The sequence below is a fragment of the Phragmites australis genome, chromosome 11 (assembly GCF_958298935.1).
Source record: "Phragmites australis chromosome 11, lpPhrAust1.1, whole genome shotgun sequence".
NCBI classification, from domain to species: domain Eukaryota; kingdom Viridiplantae; phylum Streptophyta; class Magnoliopsida; order Poales; family Poaceae; genus Phragmites; species Phragmites australis.
The window spans coordinates 3,492,304-3,503,817 of record NC_084931.1 but is presented as its reverse complement, the minus strand read 5'-3'; the positions used below and the strand labels follow the sequence as shown (position 1 = coordinate 3,503,817).

At 41.1% G+C, this 11,514-nt stretch overlaps 1 protein-coding gene across 2 annotated transcripts; it reads left to right on the top strand.

Annotated features, from left to right (window-relative positions):
* Positions 1-2,681: 2,681 nt before the first annotated feature.
* LOC133885771 (dihydrolipoyl dehydrogenase 1, chloroplastic-like) lies at positions 2,682-9,930 on the top strand. Of its 2 annotated transcripts, none has more exons than XM_062325517.1 (15): positions 2,682-3,148; positions 3,813-3,959; positions 4,840-4,974; positions 5,493-5,610; positions 6,359-6,483; positions 6,843-6,968; positions 7,067-7,147; positions 7,635-7,697; positions 7,774-7,848; positions 7,941-8,019; positions 8,114-8,214; positions 8,452-8,565; positions 8,675-8,788; positions 8,897-8,968; positions 9,111-9,930. In XM_062325517.1, exons 1-15 carry the CDS (start codon positions 2,855-2,857, stop codon positions 9,210-9,212), a joined length of 1,746 nt encoding a protein of 581 aa, XP_062181501.1. In that variant the 5' UTR covers positions 2,682-2,854; the 3' UTR covers positions 9,213-9,930. The 2 variants fall into 2 exon arrangements, with proteins under 2 accessions (XP_062181501.1, XP_062181502.1); XM_062325518.1 differs by having other exon boundaries at positions 2,683-3,148; positions 9,074-9,930.
* The last annotated feature ends 1,584 nt before the right edge of the window (positions 9,931-11,514 follow it).

Genomic DNA, 11,514 nt, shown 5'->3' with positions numbered 1-11,514 from the left:
ATATACGTCTTCAGTCTGATTTAGGAGTGAAACTCGATTCGAGCTTCACTCTGCAGCCTAACGGATGCAAGCTCCTGCATCTACTTATGCAGACAAGCTCATTTACTAGTGTTACAAAATCATCTTTATACGAGCAACCAATAATAATCTCAATGCATACATACGCTCATGTAGTATCAGATTTGGTAGACCTAACATAAACTTAGTTCAACCTGTTCAAACAGATATAACCAACTAAATACTATTCTTTTTAATAAAATAACTCTGTTCATGATGCTTTTTCTCATTCTATATATATGACGTGGCTCAACAGAAACTCATCCATAAAATTAAACATACCCTAAATTGCTAAAAAACAGTTCCACTGAACGGGATAATCATAGTCCACACGAAGAAATTGATGCATGATAAATCGGGTCTTAACCCCTTTGAGCTTTGATAAATGGAGATAGAGATTGTCTTGTGTCAATCTAACACGAAGAAATGATGAGTACTCGTGAATTGAGCGTAGGTCAATTGGTTAGAAATCTTATGATGGAATTTATCTATCTGAGTTCAAGTTTTAGACTCAGTACAAGTGCTTGTATTTTTTTAATCGAATCTCGAAAGGAATAGTAGCATATGTGGATACGTTGTAAGGATCAATGATGTCCTAAGAGAAAGGGTGAATTAGGACACTTAAAAGCTATTCTAATTAGCTCTAAAAGCTTCACAAGAGAAACATATATCAAATTCTATCTAAATATGTTTTAGATTTATCTATTGTGTCTATTCTACCGCTCAAAAGAGTTTTACAACTTATAGACAATCCTATCAAACTACTCTAAAAAAGATAAATATACAAAAGTAGATTGCATGCATGTAAATACAGAAATGTAAATAAAATATAAAGAGCAAACTCGACACAAGGGTTTTTTATCTTGTAGTATCGATAGCATAAACGTCACCTCTAATCTATGTTGGAGCTCTAACAAGAATATGCTTTCGGTCGTCACACGGTCACAACTTTTAAGTCACCAAGACAAAGTCTCACCACTAGCCTCTCTTCCAGTAACTTACCGTTGTGATCATTTCAGAGCTTGGGCTATTAAGACAAGGATCTCCGTGTCTCTGCACACGTGTCATGGCGCCGCTGCACACCAAGTTGAATGTTCAACAAGCTTGAGTAACTTCGACTCAAGTTGTCGGTGAGTCACCAAGACTCCAAGACGCTGACGTATCACTTGGTATAAGTTAGGATCACTCCTTGATCCACTCTCTAGGCAGATATCACTATTTCCAGACCTATAAGCACTAATCACTCATTAATTTTGTGCTTAATTACTTTGGATGATCACTTTAAGCACTTTGATGGTTTGGATGTCTTCTCAAGTGTCTATGTGTTTTTCTGGACTCCAGCATATGCCACACCTTCAAATGACTGAGTGAAAGAATATTTATAGTCTTAAACCTGTCAACTAACCGTTTTCACAACGGCTCAAAAAAGATGTTAACATCAGATGATCTGATGATAACAATAGTACTAACCTCGGATCATCCGGTGAGTACAACCTTAGAAATTAGTCGTTGGAACTCCATTTAAGTCCCTGTGAACACCGGATAGTCAGGTGAGATCTTCAACTCTATCACCAGACCTTCTATTGGGTTAACTTAAGCTAGATAGCACCACTTATTCTCTACAAGAAATGCTCCGGTGCATTGATCTTTAGAGCACCAGACCTTTCAGTAGGTTTCTTCATTCTTCAACACTTGCAGTCGCCTTTGCAAAAAATATTACGGTGCTATAATACGGTGTGAACAAACCAAGCACTGGGTCATCCGGTGGATTGATCTTCAGTTTTCTGCACTTGTATTCTTCTCTGCAGGAAATACTCCGATGTTACCTAGTACAGATCACCGGACTATCTGGTGAAGTCCTCAAACTTCTCTCTTGTCAGAAACACTCCAATGGTCTCATGTCATATTCACCGGACTATCCGGTGAGGCTATCAGTCTCTGGGCACAATGCTCTGTCGTGTACAACCCTTCTGCACTGGACATTCCAGTGAACAAATTCTCTGTGACTTTTTCCAATTCAGTCAAACTTTATCTCGACTTCGGTGACTTCTTTATGTATTGCATCAATAAGATATGCTAAAACATATACTTGACAAACATATTAGTCCTATTGACTATATTATCATTAATCACCAAAATCACAATCATAATCTAATAGGACCATTTTTGTTACATACGTTTAGTGGTCAAAGCGCATATCTCTTCTACGCGAGGTTATACTTTTAATCTTGTTTATACGCGTACTAAGATGCACTCATGTGTGTGAACAGAAGTGTGATGTGCGTGCATATCACTTATACTTACTCCCTCCGTTCAGAAATAGTAAACACATTTTTTTATAAGAAAGTTAAATTTTATATATTTTAACTAATATTTAATCAAATTATAAGAATATCTAGTATATAAAAATTATATCACCAAGTTCACAATTTAAAATTATTTTCCTCTATATAGGTTTTCTAACTCTAAATGATATGTTTTATCTGAAAATTTAAAAACGGAGAAATGAGTACTCGGTGAATTTAATAGGCAGGATGGCCACGTCAACCTCGTTTTCTGCTCACCTGGCGCCCATCATCACCCTCCCCGCCACCCGCACGCGTGTATGCAGTTTCTAACACTGACGTGTGGGCCCCATCCCCGCAGCGTCTGCTTCTCCTTCCCTCCGCCCACTTCGAATTCTCCGCCGCTCTCGCACAAACCCCTCCTCACCGCCTCCGCCCACGCTTCCCTCATCCTCGACCTACACGCCTCCCTCGCCGCGCAGACCCTAAGCCTCTTTTCGCATTCCGTTGCGATGCAGTCCACCGCGGCCGTGCCCATGTCCGCCTCGGTGATCACCACCGGCGGCAGTGGTGCCAGATCCGGGGCGGCGCGGCGGCCCGGCAGGATCCGGGTCTGCTGGCTCCGGGGCGAGGCCCTCGCGTGCCCCTCGCTGCGGATCTCGCAGGAGCCAGCGAGGCGGGCGGTGGCGAGGGCAGCGGCGGCGTCGAATGGCGCGGTGGCGGGGAGCGGCGGGTTCGACTACGACCTCGTCATCATCGGCGCGGGCGTCGGGGGGCACGGCGCCGCGCTGCACGCCGTCGAGGAGGTCAGAGCGGTTTATGTAATACTATTCGATGTAGCATCCGCACTGTGTTCTCGTGAGTCGTGATCTCTTGAGAACTTGGGATGCGGGTGGCTAGTAAGCTAGTAACGAGTAGCCTCGGTATAATGGAGCTGCGAAGTCGGTTTGCGATTAGCTGCGTTAGTGCTGATCACAAATGGTAAAACGTGAGTCCGCTACTGGCAGTTTGGTGCTGGAGTTGGAAACTTGCTTGAATCAACTGACAACTGTTCATGCATTTGCTGAAGATTTTAGAACTGAGAGGTGATGAAGTGCCGCCATGATCTGTTAACTTTTTGGCGTAGGGTGGTGAAGTCCCAGGCGTGTACAGGCGTAAACTCTTTCTTGTTAGCAGTTACTTGAAGTATTCGTTAATTTTGGTGGCGGCTCATGGGGCAAGTAATTTGCAACCTACGCCTTTTCCCCTAAACCATTCCAAATTTGTTTGCTGCACCAGCTGACTCTAGGTGCACTTGGTGCCACTGTATATTCAGTGATAGATCCAAGACCAACAGTATACTCCTTTTTTTATGCCCATTTTTTTCTGTCATATAGAAGCACAGAAGAATTCTGAAAGAGCTGCTAATTCTCCATTGCTGCTATTGCCACTGCTGCTATATTTGAAATTTTCACTCTGCTACTTGTGCAGGGTTTGAAAACTGCCATTATTGAGGGTGATGTTGTGGGTGGGACTTGTGTAAACAGAGGTTGTGTCCCATCGAAAGCACTCCTTGCTGTCAGTGGTCGGATGCGGGAGCTTCACGATGAACATCATATGAAGTCTTTGGGTCTACAGGTAATATGATCAGATGAGTTAATGTACGCTAGTTTTTTATTTGATGGTTCAAACTGGTTGATATGTATGGTGTAAGATTGACGAAAAGCTTTACTTTGGTGCTTTTAGGAGTCCTTTTATCCATTCTAAAAACTAACTGCATACATATTAGTCTCAATTGGTACTATTATTGATTTGTCCATTCTAATTTCTTCTTTAGGAGTTCAATCTTTCTAGGTGCTTTTAGGGGTCCTTTTGAATAGGCCAATAAAAGGTATATACTAGACAAAGGGAAGAAATATAGTGCAAGATCCAGGTTGTCTGGTCACTATTTACCTCCAGAAATGTAAAAACTTAACAACAAATGCTGAATTACTCGCAAGCATTTAGAGGTCCTTTTGAAGAGGTTAACAAAAGATATACTAGACAAAGGAAGAAATATAGTGCAAGATCCAGGTTGTCTGGTCACTATTACCTCCAGAAACGTAAAAACTTAACAACAACTGTTGAATTACTTGTATAGATTAACTCTATGGTGGCCTTTGAATTTGCTTTATCTTTATGCCTCTCTTAGGAACTGGGCCTAGCTCAATTGGTTGAGGGTGTGGATGTACACCTAGACCACCCAGGTTCAAGTCATCTTTGATGCGAATTTGGGTGCCTATTTCTTCTTATTTATAATGCCACCTAGTTCCTCCTAGGTTGGTTGAGTTTTTTTATGCCACTCTTCATTAGATGAGCTTTTTCCAAAATTCAACATTTGAATCAAGGAACCCACTTGTCCTTAGAAGGCATGGACGATTTCAACCATTACCTGTGGACATTAATAGTTTTTATTTGGACATGTCATTTCTTTTGTCCTGCTTAATGCTGAATTGCTGGGCATGCTTGCTTGTAATAGGTTTCATCTCCAGGATATGACAGACAAGCTGTTGCCGATCATGCAAACAATCTTGCCTCCAAAATCCGAAGCAACTTGACTAACTCAATGAATGCTCTGGGAGTGGACATACTGACAGGTGTTGGCACAATTGTGGTAAGCCATCTATTATCCTTAACTTGATTGGTGTGGAACCAAAAGTTATGCACATGAGATTACATTCATGTTCTTTTGACAAGAAATTAGGTTCATAATTTGGACTTGCATGTGTTTCTATCTAAAACTATGCTGTTGTTGTACAACCCAGACAACACTTGGTGCAATTATTCATGCTGAACATTTAGCCGCATATCCTATAAATGGCTCTCAAACTGTTAAGAATTGTGTTTGTTCCTGCATTTGGTTTTCTCAATTATGCCGCTTTTTGCTTAATGTGCATGTACTTAAGGGAAATCACAGATCATTGAGCACTAGTTAGGTATCCAATAAAATTAGACTGCTTGCTCTGATCAGAAATGTAACAACCTTAATATTTCGGGTAAAGTGTATGAAAGCAATTATGTCCTTCATAGAAAATATGCGTGCTAAGATATCTGCAGACACAGGAATGAGCTCTTTATAGTTATACAATATATGTGTAGTAACATACTTGTTTCCATTGATGACCTGATCAGGGAAAGCAAAAGGTACGATATGGAAAAGTTGGTTTTCCAGATAAAGAAATCACTGCTAGGAACATCATAATTGCCACTGGGTCAGTTCCTTTTGTTCCCAAAGGCATTGAAATTGATGGTAACTACTTCTCGTGTTTCTTTGGATGGATCATGCTTCTATTTGAGTTCTATTTGAAAGCCCTGATTTCTTTAGAAATTAACAGTGCATGCTGGAGATTGCCATTAGATCAATTTTGAAAATTTCAGTTCTGTTAACTTCAGTATCCATACTGAGAAGGGAAACAGTCATATGATAGATATTCTCATAAAGTGTAGTGCGATGACCTTGTGACTTTTAGGCACTACTATGCTTCAGAATTTTCTGGCAACTAATATTGATGCAAGCATTCCTCTCTCAGAGTTACATACAATGCTGTTTTGCTTGTCAGTTAGTTTAGTTCAAGTCTAGCCATTTTGTCTGTCATCACTATCAAATGTTATATTCATTGTAGCACTGAATCCCGCCACATTCATTTATTAGGTTGAATCTGGAATCACCAGGGACAATAAATGCAAGCATAAGGTGCTATTTTTTTAATATCGATATGGATATGCCTGTTTCTAGAGATTTTCCAGTTGTTCAACTAAGAAATATCATGAGTACATGTCGGAAGATATGTGGTTGTTGTGAGTTGTGACCTTTCAATAGTCACTGGTACTATCTTTTTTACATCACAAGCAAGCCTAGAGAAACTCAATTATCACATTAGTGATGGCACAATCAGGTGCATTCTTTGTTGCAAGCGCAGTGTATTGGTTGTCATTTCTTGTTGTACTCTCCTTGTACTGTTTGTTCTCACAAAAGTTTGCTGGGTGGTTTTATGCAGGGAAAACTGTATTTACCAGTGATCATGCACTAAAACTGGAGTCAGTTCCAGACTGGATCGCTATTGTTGGAAGTGGTTACATTGGACTTGAGTTCAGTGATGTATACACAGCTCTAGGAAGTGAGGTACATGAGAAGTTCTTGCTCTAAGTGTATTTGGGGACATGAAGATATTTGCTAGGTCACATTTTCCTTCTAGAACCATGGCCCCACAGGTCACAGCACCAGAAAAATTATGAAAGGTGCCCAGCGTGTTCGTGTTCTTTAATATCTGCTGTTATGCTATCTGATTCCGTGGTTTGCATATTAGCTTCTCTAATTATTTGGCTGTGATGAAAAATATGATTATTCTACCATTTTATACTTAAGTAAATGCTCAAGGAATTAAATTAACTGGAACTCTAGGATCTAACATATCACCTACTGTTATCTATTGAATTTGGTTGGTGTCAGGTAAAGTGTGACCTGAATTTACATCTGGGCAGGTTACTTTTGTTGAAGCTCTTGACCAGCTGATGCCTGGTTTTGATCCTGAAATTGCAAAATTAGCCCAGAGAGTTCTTATCAATCCCCGGAAAATTGACTATCACACTGGTGTTTTTGCAAGCAAGGTTAATTTCACTTTCCACTCTAGCTTTTTCAGTATAGTGGACTCTTTTGACATAGTTGAATAATCTGTATGTTGAATGGTCTATGCATCTGTCTCCAGATTACTCCAGCAAAGGATGGAAAACCTGTGCTCATTGAGCTAATTGATGCAAAGACAAAGGAGCACAAAGAAACCCTCGAGGTAAGTTACATTTCTAATATCTTCGGCTCCTTTGTTTTGTTCTTCTAGATGATTTCACAACTGTAGTTTTGCCAGCCATCTCTTTTCTATGGTACAACACATACTCTTTTGTGACCTCTGTTGTCCTGAGCTGCATGGCTTAACTGAATGAATGCTTCTTATAGGCCCCATACCTACCAAGTACTTGGTTCAGAACCGAATGTTGTAACAGTTATGCCTGTTACTTAGCATTATAATCAAGTTGTTCAAATATTTTGGTACCAATAATACGTACAGAACCTATTAAGGTTCCACTTAAATGTTTTACACTTGGTAAATATGTGCTTACAAAGAGTCATTAGAAACAACAGCGTGATAAGTCAGTGCAGTGTTGTTCTGATTGCAGTGCACCCTGTACACATTTTAGCTAGCTTTCCAATTTGTTATTCGATTAATTGTAAGCTAGCTAGAATGGCTTACAGTGGATATTGGAAATTTGTGTGTTTAGGTGGATGCAGCCCTTATAGCCACAGGAAGAGCGCCATTCACCAAAGGACTTGGCTTGGAAAATGTGGGTACCTGGAAGTTGATTCTATTTGCTATATTGTGAATATAAGATCAACAAAGCTTATTTACCTTCACTTCAGATCAATGTTGTCACACAACGTGGTTTTGTACCTGTTGATGAACGGATGCAAGTCATGGATGCAGATGGCAATGTGGTATGCTGCAAAATTAATTGCGATACTAACTTTATGGAGAACAAGTATCTCTCCAAGGCTTCTTTGTGAATTTGACTTGCAATGCTATACAGGTACCGGATTTATATTGTATTGGAGATGCCAATGGTAAACTCATGCTTGCCCATGCTGCCAGTGCACAAGGAATCTCAGGTACTAGGGAATTTTCGATTCATGTTCTTCTGTTGTTGCTCGAAGCAACCTTATTGCTATAGTTGTATGATGTTGAATTCCTATTCAAATGTAGTTGTTGAGCAAATCTCTGGAAGGGACCACGTGCTAAATCATTTAAGCATCCCGGCTGCTTGTTTCACTCATCCAGAGATTAGTATGGTTGGGCTGACAGAGGTAAGTCAAGGTTCTTATTGTTGGAATACCTATGTATGCAGGCCAGCATGGCCGGCCCATGCAGCCTTGCGGCACATAAAGCACGAGATTCATGAGCTGAATATTTGTACATTGCTTGCTTAATGGAACTAGTTTGCTAATTTTACTGCAATTGATATTCGATCGCTGTTTCTCAGAAGATGAAAATGGATCAAATTTTAAGATTTTCTTGACACAATGTTTTTGAAACTTTTGCAGCCACAAGCCAGAGAAAAGGCTGACAAAGAAGGATTTGAAATAAATGTTGTTAAGACCAGCTTTAAGGCTAACACAAAAGCTTTGGCAGAAAATGGAGCAGATGGGCTTGCTAAGGTAATTCTGTGTTCCTGTGCCATTCTTTTTTGTTTCCTCCTAAAATTGCACTTGGGTTCCACAATTTTGCGTGTTAACTGAATTTGACAATGTATGCTCCTCTCTGCAGTTGATTTACCGGCGTGACACAGGTGAAATTCTTGGGGTTCACATTTTGGGTTTGCATGCTGCTGACCTCATCCATGAGGCATCCAATGCCATCGCCCTAGGAACTTGTGTGCAAGTGAGTATACCTGGCAGTTTATCCTATCAACTCAGAATATATATTAACCAGCATCATATAGCTAGCCAGTTAGCTTGAACCAACACATAATCATTTTCCCCTGTGCAGGACATCAAGTTTGCTGTTCACGCACACCCAACCTTGTCCGAGGTCCTGGATGAACTCTTCAAATCAGCCAAGGTAATAATACACCAATGCCTTCATGTCTGCAAATGAACCAGTTAATCCGAATTCCCTGTCCTCGAATCTGAACAACTGCAAGCGATGCTCTCTGTTTCATAACAGGTTAATTCAGGTGTTTCTCATTCTGTAAATGAACCAGTTGCAGCCTAGAGGAGTGCAGGACAGCAAGCCGAACCAGCCACCCCAACCGCTCCTGAAGGTCCTCAGTTTCATCACGAGCCTGTTCTCTTCCCAGAAATGAGACTGGGCAACTGTAGATCAATGAGGGGGTGTTGTAGCTAAGCTAACCTCTTGAGGCCTACAAATTTGAGGAGAGGAAGTTCATCAGCATCAGAAATCCTTCCACATATTTTGCAGTTCAAATTTATGTTGGGGTCTTTTGCGAGTGGGGTGGTCCCTGTTGCCTTCGTTCTTTGTTGGTTGTCCTGTAAGCTGTAAGTGCCGAGACTAGCTCAGCTTGTTTGAAAAAACAGGAAATTTCATCTATGCCATCAAGCTCGACTGGGCGGTGTGCTCGGTGGGGAGATTGGAGACCTGTGAGAAGGAGATGGAACCTCGACGGAGGAATCGACCTCGGGGGAGATGCCGGGCAGGCTGCGGCGCTTGACGAGCTCCTGGAGCACAAGCGGCATGCAGAGCCCCTTGCGGTGGTAGATGAGGCACATCTCGTGGGACTAGGTGGCGCCGTTGGATCCATCCGCTAATCACGACCGCTTCATTCGATTCCAGTGAAAATGAGGCGCCATGCATTCTAATACCAAGCTTATCCTAGATGAAATGTGTCGAAGATTAGTACTGATAATATGTTCGTAGTTAAATTGTGGTATTTTTGAGATCAGGGATTGAGTAGGAAATAAAACACACGATGTATACAGGTTTGGGTTTACGGTTAGAGTAATACCTTACATAATGTGTGGATGTTGCTGTATATTGATTGTCTTGAGTATGTGCAATGTGACTAGATCTATTACAATGGGGGGTTGAATCTAGACTAATCTAAGTTTGAAGTCGTCGAGTATCTCCGATTGCTAGGGTCTTGATCTTGCTTGCATCGAGTTGCGTAGGTGTAAATTATCTCGTGGTTCCAAAGTCTTTTTTTCAGAGGTTAGAATCCCCACTTTATAAAGGGGTTCTAGTATCACCTTAGTCCCGATCGTAGTTGATAGAGAGTCCTTCGTCTTGTCAAACAGGCAAAGCAAATGAATCCAATCTGGATGCTAGTCGTACTTGAGTCACTTAACACGATTGAGACCTTCCTAGTATATATCCTCCAAATCTTTAAGTGTATTGGGTCCTGTAGATTTGGGTCCGTAATATCTGGAGTTGTTAAGCATGTGTATGGTGTACCTTGTCCGTATACAGTGTACTCATTATGCGCATATATCCTATAGTTAGATATTTGACAGTAGCCATCTAACTCTGTTCAGAAGGAAAGGTTTCCACAAGCGTCCACTCGAGTACTACCAAGTCTGTGATTGGTCGAGTAAGGTGAATCAAGCTTGCAGTCAAAAGAATTGAGCTAGAAAATGTCTCGTTCCAAGCGTTGAATGGAAACACAGTTCGGTTGAGCGTCCTACCGTTGTTCGCACTTGAGACTCAAAAAATGCTTGGAAATTCTACTTATCGATACCTAACTCTAAGTAGAGTTAAAAAAGGAAAAACTTCAAAATTTGAACCGTTGGGTGTAGACGCATTTAATGCGCGTGGATGGGCATACAAAGATTTGCACAATGCCATCACTCCACTTTTCATGCCAAATGAGGAGCCATAGTGAAGGGGGTGGTTACCAAAGAGACAGTAAGCTATGGCTATTTATCTGTACAAACCTAGATTGTAACCATTTTTTCATCCTCTTGCCATCAGTCTTCCCTCACAAGCTTTCATCTTTCTTCATCCAAGCGTGTGCTGCCGCACAGAAACTTAACTCCATAGCTTCCAATTCCTCTGCGAACACCACTTCTCCTTCTTCGCTTGAGAAAAAGTCTGACGCGAAGGCAGTTGACACCTCTCCCAAGCAATTGGACGAAATGAGGCTCCTGACAGATGTTTGGTCAATCTCGACGATCGAAGCTTCAGGAACTTGAAGCTGAAGGAATCGTTCCTCCTCAAGAGTTGGCCAACTGGAGGCTGGCATTGGGTGAGCAATTCCCCTCTTGTCAATTGATCATGAGATTATGGTGTTTGAACCTTTTTTCCAATGTGGTTTTAATGTTCCCATTACAAGTTTCTTCTCATCATACTCGATTGTTACCAAATAGAGCTCCATCACCTGAATCCCAATTCGATTACCATGCTTAGCGTATTCGTCCACCTTTGTGAAGCCTTCCTTGATATCGTGCTGAGCTTGAATTTGTTACAGTATTTTTACCATTGAAAAGGAATACTGAGAACAAATATGTCGGAGGCTGTGGTTTCTAACTGCGGAATGGAATAAAGAATTTCTATATCCCAGTTTTGCTAACCTCCTCCTGGCAGAAAGATTGAAAAAAAATATTGATTTTACGTCTCCAATCCGACCCAGTCAATTCTCCCTTAGTCTATAA